The sequence below is a fragment of the Trichechus manatus genome, unplaced genomic scaffold (assembly GCF_000243295.1).
Source record: "Trichechus manatus latirostris isolate Lorelei unplaced genomic scaffold, TriManLat1.0 scaffold00038, whole genome shotgun sequence".
Classification (NCBI taxonomy): domain Eukaryota; kingdom Metazoa; phylum Chordata; class Mammalia; order Sirenia; family Trichechidae; genus Trichechus; species Trichechus manatus.
In genome coordinates this window covers 12,801,100-12,817,136 of record NW_004443974.1, presented here as the reverse complement: position 1 = coordinate 12,817,136, position 16,037 = coordinate 12,801,100, and the positions used below count along the sequence as shown (strand labels likewise).

Sequence of the window (16,037 nt, the reverse complement as noted above, 5' to 3'; positions counted from 1 at the left end):
GATTTACAGAATGTGCATGTGTTGTTAAAGCTGTCACTTGCAGCTACTGCAGATGCCATTAAGAGGACAGGTAAATAGCAAATGGACAGGGGTATCTGACCTTTGTAAAGACGTAACTGAGGAGCCACCTGGAGCTATGCAAGCCAGGAGCACACTTTGCTTCTTTCTCCTTGGACCGACTGCATCTGGGGTTGCAGCCGCTGCACCTTGGGTACATGGGAAGGGAACTTCTCCTCAGCCAAGAGTCCATGGGTCCTCTGTCCAGGATGGGCTTTGGTGCACTCTGTCCAGGATGGGTGGTAGAATACCACCTTGGCCACACCAGCTCATCAGGACAACATGATCACTCCACAGGAATCAGGGGCATGTCATAGGACCCTGCTGCAAGCAGGGCTACCAAAGGCCCTGCCCAGCTCCCCTGAAGGGAGGGGACCAACATCTCTTGGCTCACTTGCCATGGGTGCTGTGGCACACTGACTGGAAACTCTGTCTCAGAAGAAGCTGAACCCAGCCTAGCTTTGAGGATAAGTCTTACTGGTCTAAGAGCAATCCCATCCCATTGTCAGTGATTGTCTGTGATTGGTTCAGAAATGGGCATGTGATCCAGTTTGCTGGGGTTCTTTCTGGGAGAGCTTCTGGATGTATTTCTGTGCCAGGACATGATATCTGGAATGGCAGCAGTCATCTACCACTAGCCTGAGGATGAAAACCAACACACAGGCCCAGAAGACTCCCAAGAAAGCAGAGATTAAGTCAACCCAGAAGCCCACCTCACCTCTGGACTCCTAGATATGTCAACCAATATATGTCCTTATTGTTTAAGCCAGTTTGAATTTGGGTTTTTTGTTCTTTGCAGCAGAGAGCATCCTCACTCATGGCTCTGGGACAAACACGAGACAGGAAGATAAAATGACAATGGCACTCACTAAGCATTACCTGCACACAGCAAGGCAGTGTTTTCTCCATTTACAGATGGGGAAATGGAAGTTCACAGAGGCTAAGTAACACGCCCAAGGTAATACAGCTCCTGTGGGGGAGCCAGAATTCCAACCTATGTGTACCATAATCCAGAGTCCGTGTTCTGCATACTGGCAATGCACTGCCAGGTAACATGCCAGTGAGGGAGGAGGCAGAAGAACTTTAAAAGCAAAGGCGCTCAGAAAGCTCAGCAGCTTAAGGCTATTTATTTAGCAAAGGGACAGACAGCCCATACACCTGAGCAGACAAGGAGCCCAGAGGCACTTAAAATTCTGAGTCAACCAGAGAAGGTACTACTTGCTATTTAAGAAAGCAGGGAAAATATTTCTAGAAAAACCATCATGTAGATGAGGTTTAAAAGATTTGCAAATGGTTTGGCAGTGTGTATAAGGTTAAACTTACACTTACCTCTTGATCCAGCTATTTCTCTCCTAGGTACTTACCAAAAGAAATGAAAACTTACATCCACACAAAGACTTATGTCTAATATTTATAGTACCTTTACTCATAAAACCAGGAAACCAATTACCATCAAGTCAATTCTGACTCACAGCAACCCCATGTGTTTCAGAGTAGAGCTGCACTCCGTAAGATTTTCAATGGCTGTGATCTGTTGGAAGTAGATCGACAGGGCTTTCTGCCAAGGAACCTCTGGGTGAGTTCGAACCACCAACCTTTTGGTTAGTAGCCGAGTGCTTAACCATTTGCACCACTGTCTAACTTTAGGGGAGATTTGATGAAATGAGTTTATATGGCATTTTGCCTTGGTTCTTTGGAAAAATAGCCTAAGAGACTTTCCTCTAAGCCCTGAGGAGTTACCTTTGCCCTAGTTTTCTACCCCAGAGGGTTTGTTACTTTTGTCCAGGTTGACTGACATTTTCTGGGTAAGCTGTAAACAACTTGGTTTTGACACTTTTTTGTCTGGTCCTGGTCTGCAGCCTGCCCTGTGATTGGTATGCACCTTGCAGGGATTGGTCAATAGACTATGCAAATGAGGTGAGTTGTAGCCTACTATGCAAATGAAGTATCTGTGGCCTACCAAGAAGGGATTGGTCAGTTCGTAGCCCTGGTGGGGGGACTGCCATGCCTTGAAATTGACAAGGAGTTTGTATATTTAAGCAGCCAGCCCCACACAGGTTTTTTGAGACAGAAGCAGAAGGAAGAGACAAGAGCAGAAAGAAAGAGGCAAGGAACCTCCTAAAAGAGCTGTAACAATGGTCAAAGGCTGTAACACTGAAAACAGTGAGAGGCATAGAAGCGGCCCAACAGCAAAGCTGGCAGCAACAGACAGCAGGGCTAAGAGGAGGCCTGCATGGTCAAAAGGAGCTGAGAGAGCTGTCCTGCACTGAAAAAGGGAGACTTTGCCTACATGCTTCCTGATCCTGATCCTGAGTTGTAGCCTATTGGTCCTGATCCCAAGTTGTACCTGTTCCTTAATATACCACTTAACTTAAGTATGGTCTGTGAATTCTGTGTGAGGTCACTGCAACAGATTATCAAACCAAGAAAATAAGTACAGAGTGTCGTGGGAGAGACGGCTGGTGTCAGAATTGATAAAAGGCTGGAGAGTGGAGGTATGTCTGACCTCCACCTCACAGGGATCAGCCTTGGGCTGATCTTGATTTACATTATCACCCTTGCAGTCAGACAGGTTCGGATGCTACTACTATCACTATTTCACAGGGGATAATGACAGACATACCTCCACTCTCCAATCTTTTTACCAACTCTGACATCAGCTGTCCTCCCCATGGCACTCTGCTTCTCTGCTGGGTTTGATGATTCATTGCAATGGCCACAAAGAAATTACAGGCCATACTTACAGTTAAGTGGTTTATTAAGGAAGTAACAGGGTACAACTTGGGATCAGGATCAACGGCTACAACTCAGGATCAGGAAGCATGCAGCAAAGTCTAGAAGGCTCCCCCGGAGAGGAGAGCACATCCCTCCCTTCTTCATGCAGGACAGCTCTCTCAGCTCCTCTCAGCTGTGCAAGCAAGCAGACCCTTCTCTCTGATGTGCATGCCTTCTCTCAGCCGTGCAGGACTCCTTGTAGTCCACTTAGGACAGGCTTCCTCTCAGCCCCTTCAGGATATGCCTCCTTTTGGCTGCCCCCACCCTTTCTCAGCTGTGCAGACCTCTCCGCCTTCAGTCTCCCTGCCATGGGCCTCTCCACTGCTAACTGCCCTAGCTCATAGCCAGCATAGCAGTTTTGTTCAGCTCTCTTAGCTGCATTCCTAGCAGCAGATTTCTGCTATCACCACCAACTCTGCCACAGAGCCCCTTCCAGGTCTCTTGCTGTCTTCAGTGTTACAGTCCTTGACTATGTTATAGCTCTCTTAGGAGGCTCCTTGCCTCCTCTCTCTCTGCTTCTCTCTTCTTGCCTCTTTTGCCTTTTCTCCTTTCCTGCTTCTTTCTTCCTTCTTCTGTCTGCCAACCTCTATGGGGTTGGCCACATGTATAAGCAAACTCCTGGTCAGTTTCAAGGCATAGCCCTCCCATCATGGCCACAAACTGACCAATCCCCTCTCAGCAGGCCACAGACATTTCATCTGCATAGTAGGCTATAAGTCACTTTATTTACATAAGTATATTGACCAATCTCTGCAAGGTATGTAAAACAGACCAATCACAGGGCAGGCTGCATGCAACCCGGGGCCAGATAAAAAGTACCAAACCACAAGTTGTTTACAGCTTACCCAGGAAATGTCAATCAACCTGAACAAAAGTAACAAACCCTCTAGGGTAGAGAACTGGGGCAGAGGGCCACATAAAGCAATTCTTTTCACCACAAGCCCCAAACTTGAAATAACCCACATGTCTACCTGTGATGAATGGATAAATCAATTGTGATAGATCCATATAATGGACTACTATTCAGGCACTTGTCTACTAATCAAAAGGTTGGCAGTTCAAACCCACCCAGAAGCGCAATGGAAGAAAGTCCTGGGGATCTACTTCCGACAGATCACAGCCATTGAAAACCCTATAGAACACAGTTCTACTCTGAAACACATGGGGTTGCCATGAGTCGGAATCAATTCAGTGGCAACTGGTTTGGTTTTTTTTGTTTATTCAGCCATAAAAGGGAATGTAAAACTGATACATGCAACAACATGGATGAATCTCAAAAGCACTGTGCTGGATAAAAGAAGCTAGACAGAAGGCCACATACTGCATGAGTCCCTTTGTATGACAGTTTGGAAAAAGCAAAACCACAGAGACAGAAAATAAATCATTGGTTTCCAGGTGCTGGAGTGGGAGAAGGGAATTGACTGCAAAGGGGCCAAGGGACAATTTTCTGGGGAGATGTATATAGTCTATATCTTCATTGTAGTGATGATGACATGACTGTATACATTTGTCAAAACTCATCAAACCTTTAAAAAGTAAATTTCGTTGTATATAGATTATACCTCAATAAACCTGACTTAAAATTTTTTTTTTTTTTCTATATTGGCATATAAAGTGATGAGCTTCATTTTTGCCAACTGTTTGAGTCTCTGGTGAAAGGGGTATGGACAGACATAGTGAGCTTAGCAAACCTGGCTACACCTCTTTTTAACAAGCTCCCCAGGTAACCAGTGGTGGAGTGTGGTTTGAGGCCAGGACTTCTGGATGAGGAAGGGGATTCCAAGTTTCTATCTCCACCCCAGACCCATCTCCAACTACTATTTGACATCCTCACATGGATCTCAAACTTAGCACATCTAGAACTAAGCTTCTGACCTGCCCCCAAACCAGCACCACCCACATTCTTCCCCATTTCAGTTCAGTTCTACTCTGCAACACACAGGGGGGTGCCATGAGTCAGAATCAACTCAATATGACAGGGGAGCCAGGAGTTCCCAGCAGAAGAACCTAAAGCTGCTGTGGGTCGCCCATCAGCATGGAGTTGATTCCAAACACCCCATGCTCCCTTCCCTGTCATCAGCCCCACACCCACAAGGTCCAGGCTCTGCCATATTGCGCCCTCTGGTGGCTACATTGGTTAGGGCTGGACAGGAGCCCTGGCTCTTCCCGAGCCCTTGTCAGGGGAGGGATCACTAATTCTTGGCCTCGTTGAGGGCCTGGGGCCTAAGCTAGGGTTCCAACTGCACAAGTGAAGATCCAAAGAGGGAGACATCAGCAGGCCTGTTTCTGGCCTGAGCCCACCATGACCAGCCTGGTAATAACCATGATAACCAAGGTGGGCTAGAGATGGCATTGGTGATGACCACAGCACCCCACTGGGTGAGCCCTCACTGTGGCCAGGCTCCAGACCAGGCCACTCTGTACCCTCCCTTCCCATGAGATGGTTCTTTTCTTCCCACTTCACCTTACCAATGAGTGGACTGAGGCCCACGGAGGGGATAATACCCACCAAATATGCCCCAGAGAGGAGGTGATGCCTGGAGTGGAGCCCAGGTTGGCCTGACTCCTATCAACCCTGCCCTTCCCCTCTCCACCCCTCCAACTGCTCAACAGACTGCCTCTCTCCCAGGCCAGGTGAGATGCAAAGGGGCTGAACTAGGAGTTAAAAAAATATAAAGTACAAATACCAGTCGGCTTTTATTGAGGACCTACTGCGTGCTGGGCACCAGGTTTGCAAGGGTCCTCCTCCCACCTCCCTGACCTTCCCACAGGCCAGGGAAGAGGGTGGGTCCAGGCAGGAAGGACCCAGGTGTCAAGCTGGGGAGGGAGATGAGGTGGAGGTAGAAGGGCAGAATAGCCCTAGTGGCTGAGTCCTCAGGTAGGGCAGGGTTCCGGGGTCTACCCAGCCAGAAACTGAAGGCTGGGGAGCCTCCCTCCTTCCCCCCACCCCAAGCCCTGAATCAGGCCAGGCAGGGTGAGGGGGCCCTCGAGTCCTGCCCTTTTGCTATGTGACCTATGGGAATGGGATCCATCTCTCAGTGGTTTCTCCCTCTATAAGACTGGAGAAGGGTCCGGAGGGCACAGTGGCCATGCCTATGCTGGTCCCAAGGCTCTACTGGGTCTGTGGTTCCTGAGGGCAACTCCTGCCGTGCTCTCTTCCTCTCCTCTCTGGGAAGCTGCTGGCCTGCTCCTGGGTGTACCTTTAGTGAGCACCAGCTGGACCTGGTGGGACAGGAGAGGTAGGAAGAGAGATAGAAAGACATAGAGTTGGACAGTGAGAGGCAGAGACAGAAAGCCAAGGACAGCCAGACACACAGAAGCCGACACAAAGGTAGTCAGAGACACAGAGAGACAGAGGAGGTGGAGACAGGCAGAGAGAGAAAAAGCTAGAGATGGACAGAAGGATGCAGAGACAAAGACATAGAGACAGACAGAGATAAAGCCAGAGTCAGAGTCAGAGAGAGAAGCTAGGCTGAGAGGGGAAAGTAGGCACCAGACAGAGTCACACCACAGAAGGAGAGAGAAAATCAAGGCCCACAGGGCTGGGGCCCGGCCCTGCCCTCACCTAGAGCTCGTCCCGGGGTTGGGGATGGAAGCTGTGCCCGCTGCTGCTGGCCAGGTACAGGCGGGGGTCGCGCAAGGTCTTGTGAGAGCCACTCCAACTGATGAGGCGGCCACTGTCGTCGTCCCAGAGGGAGGATGTCTCCGTGTCACTAAGCCACCCCTCATCCCCCGCATAGTGAGTGGGAGCAGTGAGCAGGGGCCGGACTGAGAAAGCCTGCAGGTCCCGTGGCCAGAAGTGTGCCTTGTACTTTTCGCTGCGAGATGGGAGGATGGCTCAGGAGGACTGATTAGGGGCCTCATCCCAGACCGCATGTCTGCCTGGAGCTAGGGACCTCACCGGCCCAAAGCACCTCCCTGCCCACCCTAGCTAATCCCCAGTGTAGCCCGGAGAGGTGGGATTTCTATTATCCCCATTTTTCAGATGGGGAAACAGAGGCTCAGAATACGGGTGGCACAGGATTCACACCTAGGTCAGTCTGACTCCAAGGCTAGGCTGGGCTATTCCTTGGTGACTTGGGACAAGTGACCCTGCCTCACCAGCCTCAGTCTCTCCAAGTGCCCAGCAAGGGGTGTGGACTTGCCACTTGCTCGTGGGCTCCTGGGACGGGATGCCCCTGCCATACCTCCTGCCCTGCCCCCACCTGACTAAGACTCACTTGGGGTGCTGGTCAAACATGATGGGCAGGAACTCGTCCACGGGTAGCATCCGGTGCAGGGGCTGGGAAGCCAGCAACTTGCCGGCCCCCGCCAGGCTCAGGGCATATGCCAGCGTCCAGTAGGAGTACCCGGCCACCACCAGGTGTGGAAGCCCCTCCACGACCGCCTCCTCCTCAGGGTTCACCTGCTTCCGGCCAAGGTAGCTGTAGGTGATGCAAAGGTCTCAGGAGTCACCAAAGACCCTGAGGTATCCCAGGACCCCTCCCCCAACTCTGCTCTTACAGGGCCAGACTCAGAAGCGGGACTTGCCAGGGTTCCCAGAGGATGAGGCAGAGCCCAAGAGGCCCACCCCTCTCCCTTGCCCCTGGGGCACAGGCTGCCTACATCAGGTCCCAGCGAAGTTTCTCTGCCTCCACCTCTTCCATCAGCTGCTCCAGCTGCCCTTTGAAGTTGCTCTGAAAGCGCACATCATCCTCAAACACCAAGACCTGGGCCAGGCCCCTGGCAACCACCTGCAGTACACAGCAGGGTGGGGAGATAGCTCTTCAGATTTGGGCTATCCCCTTCCCAACTGCCTGAAGCTGACAGGCTCTCACTGGCTTCAGTTATATTCCAAAGACACAGGCTTGACCACATCACTCAGCTGCTCCAAAGCCTGCTGTGGCTCCCACTGCCTGGGGACTAAAATCCTACCACCTCATTCAAGGCCCTCCAGGTCCCCAGTCTAGGTCTCCAGTTAGAATCATGATGGTAAGCACAACCCTTGCTACCATTCATTGAGGCCACAGTCCTACTGCTTATCTCAAGAGACCCTCAAGAGGTGGCAAACATGATGATCCCTGTTTTGCAGATAAGGAGACGGAGATGCAGAGAGGTGAAACCACTTGTCCAAGGCCACATAGCCAGGAAGTGGCAGAACCAAGATTTGAACCTGGATCTGTTGGACTCCAGGGCCCAGCTCTTCACCTCAGCTCTCCACTTCCTGAGCTCTGCTAAGGAAGCTGGGCAGGGCAGGGAATGGGGGAGACCCTAACCACCAACATCCCAGAGAAAAAACATACTTTGTAACTATTGAAAAGGTGAAAAGAACATGAAATCAGCTCAGTAAATAATGAAACATAAATCATCCTTCAATTTGTCCAGGGAGAGTAAAAAACCAGCATGAATAAAATACACACCCACACATATATGTACATTTTGGTTACACACAGAAGATAAAACAAGGAGTGAGTCTTTGCACTGTCTCCTAGAGAGGGTGTGTCTTTGAGGGCCCAGTCTCTCGGTCTCCCCAGCAGTGTCCAGACAGTGACCCTTCACTGGGCTCTCCTGCCCCCAGGCCCCAGGCTGAGGCTTCCTGGCCAAGTGTTGAGAATGTGCCAACCCCCAGGTCTCCCTTCTTTCCACTCCTGGACACATTGAGTTCCTTCCTGCTCGGGGCCTTTGCCCCCAGTTTTCCTTTGCCTAGAAGGCTCTTCTCCCTGCACCTCCATCGAAAGACTCACCCTGACCAGACACCAGGTCAGGAGTTCATGTCTGTTCATGCCCTTGGTTCTTTCTTGATTTCTGTGCCCCACTCTGGGCCATGAGCCCCAGGAGGGCGAGGACTGCGTTCTTCCTGTTCATCTCTGTGTTCTCAGAGTGGACAATCTTCTGGCACACAGTAGGTGCTCCATAAAGACTACAATAAATAAGGGTGCCCCTCAGCTTGAAGAATGTAATCAATGTCACTGAATTGTACACGTACAAATTGTTGAATTGGTGTATGTTCAGCTGTGTATATTCTCAACAACAACAAAAATAAACAAATTTTTAAAAAAAGAGAGAGAGAGAGCAGAGACCAGAGAAACAGACAGAGAAAGGGTGGCCATATGAAGATTTATCTACAAGCCAAGGAACACCTGGGGCTACTACAGGTTGGGAAAGACAAGATATTTTGGAGGGAGCATGACCCAGATGACCTGTTGATTTAGATGTCTAGCCTCCAGAACTGTGGGACAATAAATTTCTGCTCTTATAAGTCACCTAGTTTGTGGGGTTTTGTTACGGCAGCCCCCAGGAAACTAAATAAATAAATAAGGGTGCCCCACAGTGGAGCCCGGTCTGGTGCTGAACACACAGAAATCTAAAGCCACTGGCATTTACGTCTTAACGCACTCCTTCATTGAACCCAGCGCTGGGCATAGAGCAGCAACTAGAACAACCTGGTCCCTGCTCTCCCTGAAGGGCACGACCAAGGGGGCAGGGGTCCTCACCTCCTCCCAGATGGAATAGTGGCTGAGGAAGCAGCCCACCTCGCCCTTGGTCAGCGTGCGGCCTGAGTAGGGGTCCTGGTAGCCAGGGAGCAGGTCCACGCCAAGGCTCCTGATGATGCTGCTGTTGAGGGTTCTGAGGGAGATGGGTGTAACAGGGTGCTTGGGTAAGGAGTGCCTGCTAGGGACCCCCCTGAAGGGCCTGGCCTGTGCATGTTGGGAACAGTCACACTAGAGTCCGGTTTGAAGGTTTCAGTCTTGGAACTCCTTCATGTGACCTAACATCATCAGTGACTGGTCCTGAGGAACCATAGCCACCTTGGGAAGCCAGTAACCCTCAGGGAAGGGGCAGCTGCATGGGTGGGACAGGGCAGGGTGGCTGCCTGAAGGGGAAGCACCCCAGGAAGGATGCGAAGAACATGGTCAATACTTCTTGGGCAGAAGGCCAAACAAAGGATGGACAAACAGCAGTAGGCACATGGGGCCGTGTGTGACTCCGGTGGCTGGAGAGGTCATGTCTCTGGGTTCCCCCAGGGGAAACAGCTAGTCTGCCTCACCCCTACCCATCAGGGGCCTAAATCCACAAAACAGAGTAATAATCGTGCCAGTAATAATGAAAACATCTAATACTTTGGGTTATTTACTACGTGTCAGGCCCTGGCTTAAATGTTCTCTGAGCCCCTACAAAACCCCCCAAGAGGAAGGCACAAGCATTTGCCATTTTACACATGAGGAAATGGGGCTCAGAGATGGGGGCATTCAGCAACTTGCTGGAGGTCACACAGCTGGAAAGCAGCAGAGCTGAAACCCAAGCCCCATAGTTCCAGATACTGGGCCTTACCCACTTCTCTCTCCTCCTGCCAGAGGGCCATCTTGTCCTGTATTCATCCTCCCTCAAGCCCCCTGAGACAAACATCAATCAAGCTCTGTTTGAATACCTCCGAGAACAGGCAACTCATTGAACATGTCTGCTTTTCCTACTTCCAGGGAGCTCAGGGACAGACCACATTGTACCCGCAACTGCCCAGTCCCTCCACAGAAAGCCTCACCGGCCGTCCACAGCATCCACCACCCGCCCAGCAATCTCCATCTCCCAGAGCGAGTTCAGCATGCGCTCACGGCGGTCAGGCCGGCGGGCCAGGCTGATGACAAAGACCTGAAGGAGGAGGGTGGATACAGGTCTGGGAGGGGGGAAAGCCTACACACCTCCCGACCCCAATTCCACAGGTTGGGGGGACTTACCTCATCAAACCCCATCTTGCTGGGTTTCTTTGGGGGCCGGGACACATGAGCCGAGGCCTGCATGGGGGGCCCGTCCACTGCAGAGGGAAGCATCCCCCCAACCACAAGTCTCTACTGGCTCTACCCTGGAGTCCTAGTGCCTCCCCTCCATCACCTCATTCCTGCCCCCTTGGCAGAATGCCCAGCTGGAAGGGCCCTCTGAGATCACAGAACCCAACTGCCCCCCTTGTGGAGATGTGGAGACTGAGGCCCGGGGGGCGGGGAGGGTATTTGCCCAGAATCATAGAACAAGTTAGGGGCAAGGGTGGGACCCCAAGCTCAATACACCCTAAGGTCAGGGGCTATGGGGGTACTGGCAGGGAGTGATGGTGGCAGGCAAGTGCCACCAGCTCCCAGCCTCACCAAGTGCTTCCAAGATCAGGTGGATGAAGTTGACCCTTTCGTCCTCCAGTGTCTGGCGAGATTTCACGGGCACATTCATGTACCCATAACGGTGCTGGTTGCACACGTGGGCCGAGACCCCTGTGGAGAAAGGCCGAATTCTGGTTGGAGTAGGGCAGGCAGGGCACTCAGAACCCAGCTGAAAGGTCCTAGGCCCACCTCTACCAGTGAACCATCTGTGAGTCCTTGCTGGGACTCGGTCTCCCCACCTGTGTGACCGGAGGGCAAAAGGGCTTGGATCAAATGATATCTAAGGAGTCTTTCTGCTGAGATGGCTTATCCACTCAACAGACGTGTCTAGGGCACCTGCAGTGTGCCAGGCCTTGTGCTGGGCATCCACCTGGTGAGAAGCAAGACAGATGGAGTCCCTGCCCTCAGGAGACCACAGTGAGGAAGGAGCAAACCCCCATCAACCACAGCCACATGATACCACCAAGCCCTGTTGTTCCACTCCCTATATCTCCCCCATCTCTGCCCATCCCCACTGTCCTCACCCTCATGTACACACCATCACCTTTATTTATTTACTCTTTATCTTCTCTAGACTGTGAACTCCTCAGGGGCAGGTGCATTGTATCTGTTTAAAAGCTAACCCCATGCCAGCATTAAGCAAAGTGCCTGGGTCATAGCAGGGATGCAATACCTGGATGTTGGAAGCATGAATGATGGAGAAATACCGACACTTCATGAAATTCCTTCAAATCACTGACCAAGAAACAGCAGTGGTTACTCGACGTAGTGGTAGCAATGAAAATACAAGGGAACACTTTTGCTTCTTCTCATTTTCTCCATTTGCTCCACGTCACTTACTTTTTGCACTTGAAATGATTTTTTTTTTCCTTCTCACGTGTCTGCACACTGCAGACTTTGCCAGCAAGAGAAACTGCACCTTGTGCACAAAGCAACCTATTACAACACCATCCTCTCTGGCCACTGCTTACATACTGCTGGCTCAGGAGCAACACTTCTTGATTAAATCATAATTCACCCTGATCACCAGCAACATTGTTCTCTACCCACCAGACAGTCCTCATGTCCTCGGCCAACCCTCAATTCATACCCCAAATTACATTCCCTGCAACCTTCTCAAGAGCCTCACTCCAATGTCAGTCCCTCTCTCTTTCACAAAACTTCAATTCTTCTTTAAGACTGGCTCTATCCCATCCACACCCAAACACTTTCTAGTAACTTTCATCTTAAAAATAATTAACACCAGATTACTCATCTTTTCAACGTGTAAATCCAATCACGTGACCCTTCGATGGCTGCCCAACACTCTCAGACAAAAGACCAGATGCTTGCCAATCAGGCAACCTTTCTTGCCTTGGCCTGCGCCATATCCTCCTCATTCACTGTGCTCTAGCCATACTACCTTCTTATGCTCCCTGCTGACACAGGGCCTTTGCACCTAGTGGTCTGTCTGACTGAAATGCTTTTTCCTGCTCTGTTTGCCTTGTTAATGCCTACTCATAGTTTAGATCTCAGCCCAAAGGGTCACTTTCTCCAGGAAGACTTCCCTGAGCAGGTCAATTCCAGTCTAAGCTCACAAAGGACCAAGAACTGAGAAGCTCTCCTTCCTGTCATAATTGTGGATTGGACATAGATTTGTGTGATGCTTTGATTGACATCTGTCTCACACTGGACTGGAAGTTCCAGGAGGGCAGGGACTGCTTGGTTTTACCTGTCTCCCCAGTGCCTGGCACATGGTAGGTACTCCGTAAATATTTGCCTAATGAAATAAATGAAAGTGCCAAGATGGGAACAGCCAGAGGAGGGGCATCTAACCCACTGGGGGCGGCAGGCTCAAGAAAGGCTACAACCTTCAAGAAGGACAAACAGGAGTTAACAGGATAAAGCGAGGAATGGGAAAGGACATGTTAAGAAGGAGGAACAGTATGTGCAAAGACCCAGAGGCCTTCAAGGGATGCTCAAGGAGGGCTAGTCCTCACCAGCTGCCTGACAGGCGTAGGCGAAGACGATGATGTCATCGAAGGGCCAGGTGTAGTTGGGGTGAGGGGGGTAGAAAGCGAGCTGGGCTGTCCCCTCAGCCCGCAGGGATACCAGGAAGGTGGAATGTACCATAGGGACACGGAAGCAGCCCTGGCGCTGGCGGTTCTTGGTGGGGAAGTACTCAGCTGTGCGTCGGTAGTAGCCCTGGGGAAGAGGAGTGCTCTGGGTTGTAAAGGGCCCCTCCCTTCATTCCCAGCAACTGCTCCCCCTGCCATGGCCCACAGACACCAATACCTTCAGGCTCTCTGCTCTCTGGTCTGTCCCTCCTCCCAGGGCCTCAAACTTCCTGAGGCCCTCATCCCTAGCCTCACCTGGGGGGTGATCCCACACCAGAAGTTGGAGTAGTAGGTCTGGGAGTCCAGCATTGGGGCCACCACAGGCAACCCTTGCTCCATAAGAAGCTGCAGCGTCTGGTTGTTGGTTAGAATGTTGTCTGTGTCTGCAAACTGGGAGGGTAGGGGAGGAGGGGTGTCACAGGCCCCAGCCCTGTCTGGGCCACAGACCTCCAAGAAACTCACTGAATGGGATCCCTCCAGGTTGCCAGAGACCTAGAGTTGTTCCCAGAATCCAATGGGAGTTCCCTTAAAGGGGTCTAACCAACAAACCCAGTAGATCTGTTTCTGGACCAAGGATCTAGTCTGAGCTGCTGGTTCAGGGATTGGGTCTGGAGACTGGACCTGAGTTGCTGATCAAAGAACCTTATCTGAGATATGGGTTACAGAGTGAATCCAAATAACTACTCTGAGTTCTAGTCCATGGACCCAGACTGTTTGTCTTCTGGACTCTGGCCCAGAATTTAGGCTAAGTATATACACTAGAATCTATTTCAGAGATTCAGGCTTAGTACCTAGTCTGAACTCAGCCTAGGGATCCAAGCTCAATAGCTCATCTAGGCTCTGGTCCAGATTGCCAGGTAAAGAAACCAGCCTACAGGAGTGGTTCAGTCACATCAACATTTTTGCCAGGGACAGACACCATCACCAGTGAGAAGTCAATCCTAGGCCAGGCTTTCTTACCAGGATATAGTCAGCCCCCCAGTCCCTGGAAAAGGTCAGGGCTTCCTGCTTCAACTCCATTAGAAACTGGTGTCGTTCTTTGGTCCAGTGCTTGGGACCCTCTTCATCTGGGTAGGACCTGAGGGAGTAAAGAGATGAGCTGTTCTCGTGGTGTGGTTGTCTCTCCCTTTCTGTAAGGCAGCGGACAGAGCCCTTGGCTGGCCCTGGGCTACCCCTTTTCCTCTCTGGGCTGCAACTGTTCCCCATCTTCTCCAGAACCTTTCCCCTCAGGTCACCACCTGGGCTCCCCCTCAGGCCTCCAGACCACAGCTGCATAGTCATCACCCACAGCAGCCAGCCACTCCTGTAGCATCTCCGTGGTGTTGTCCACGTTGTGGTCTGTGGCACACCTGGGGACACAGAGGAAGAAGGGTAAGAGGGCACCGACACAGAAGGACAAAACCCAGCCTTGACCCCTGGAGTACCAGCACCTGTGAGGCTGGTCTCCCCTGGCCATGGACGAGTGGCACTCAGGGTAAGTGTGTTACAGTGGTGGGTAGGGGGGCTGGAGGTAGGACAGTCAGGTCCCAATCACAGTTCTCTGACCAACCATGTGACCTCAGTTAAGTCCTGTTCCCCCTCTGGACTTCAGTTTCTCCCTCTGTTGCTATAAGCTTTCCTGACCATGTCATGGGCTGAGAGAACAAAAGGTAAATGTGTTTTCAAAGATGAAAGGTACCTCAGCTTTGAGGAGCACACCTGCTACATTCCCTGGTTACTTTCCATTCTTGCTGTGTGACCACAGGTCAGTCCCTTCCCCTCTCTGTCAGGATTGGACAGAACAGTGCTGCTTCCCTCCACCAGCAAGTTGTAAAAAGGATTCTGGAGAAGTGCTGATGAGCTCAAGCCCAGCTGTCTCAGGGCATAGGTCTCTTCTACTGGGGAAGGGGCTCCTGTGACAGAGGAGCAGGGCTTAGCCAAGAGTCCCAGCTTGAGTGATACTGCCCCTTTAAGCCAATTCCCTAGGAGTGAAGACTAACTACGTGTCAAGTCTTGGAGGGGTGGGAACTGACTCCCAAACTGTGGTAATTGTGGGCAGCCTCCCCAGGCCATGGCTCCACCTCCGATCCAACTTTGGTGTCTTGGGTGAAGGTGGTGGGGGGTAGTTTGTCATTTCTCTCAGTTTATCCCCAGCCTCAGCTCGGGACTCCTCCCTGTTCTGGCTTCCAGAGACTGGAGGTTGAGGTCTCTGATTCCAATGCCCTATGCAGACGCCTAGGGGGAGAGACTCCAGGAAAGCGGACAGACCCCAGCTGTGCAGCCCTTGGCTGACAGGGCCTAGCCCAGCTGGAGGAGAGCCAGTCTGACTCCCCCGCAGAACAGCATGCAGCCCAGGGCTGACAGCACTCCCACCTGCTCCCCAGGAAGCCCCAGTCCTGCTGATTCTAGCCACATCAGGCCCCAGGGGACTCCAGCCTCAGGAGACTCCAGCGATTCCAGTCTCTCCAAGTCAAGCCAACCATAGGTGCTACAAGGGTTGAGTTTGGGCTCCAAGGGCTGGGGTAAGAGAGGGGCTGGGCCCAACTTACACCCAAAGGAGGCCCCAAGAGGAGGAGAAGGGGACTGGAAGAAGGGATGAGTGTCCCTGGGTCGCCCTACAGCCTAGAACTAGGTCTATATTTGTCTGCCAGGAGGATAAGGGGTCCTGCCTGAGGGCTTGGGGCTGTGTAGGGCTGTCTGCGAGGGTGGGGCCTGTCTGGGCAAGGAGCAGATGAGGCCATGGGGGCTGGAGGCCGTCTAGGAAGCTGGGGGAGATGTCCCGTGAATGCCAATGCCCAGGTCTCTCTCACCAGAGGGCCAGCCTGGCCCGGGGGTAGTCCAGCCGCTCCAGTGCGCCCAAGTAGTGGGGCAGTGAGTGCTCTGCATTGCGGGCCACGATGGCAAGGACCACGGCGGGCAGCGGCGGCTCCGCGACGCCCGCAGCCGCCAGCCGCGACCCCAGCAGGAGCAGCAGCTGGAGCAGCGGGACGGCGGGAGCAGCATGCAT

The 16,037-nt window shown here is 52.0% G+C and overlaps 1 protein-coding gene across 1 annotated transcript; it reads right to left on the bottom strand.

Moving 5' to 3' along the window:
* Positions 1-5,853: 5,853 nt before the first annotated feature.
* On the bottom strand, positions 5,854-16,037 carry CERCAM (cerebral endothelial cell adhesion molecule). The gene is made up of 13 exons (XM_004375720.2): positions 15,841-16,037; positions 14,290-14,400; positions 14,012-14,129; positions 13,307-13,441; positions 12,935-13,139; positions 10,947-11,066; positions 10,545-10,621; positions 10,352-10,458; positions 9,306-9,438; positions 7,438-7,565; positions 7,053-7,256; positions 6,398-6,650; positions 5,854-6,054 (listed from the first exon to the last, which is right to left on the bottom strand). Exons 1-12 carry the CDS (start codon positions 16,035-16,037, stop codon positions 6,398-6,400), a joined length of 1,788 nt encoding a protein of 595 aa, XP_004375777.1. The 3' UTR covers positions 5,854-6,054.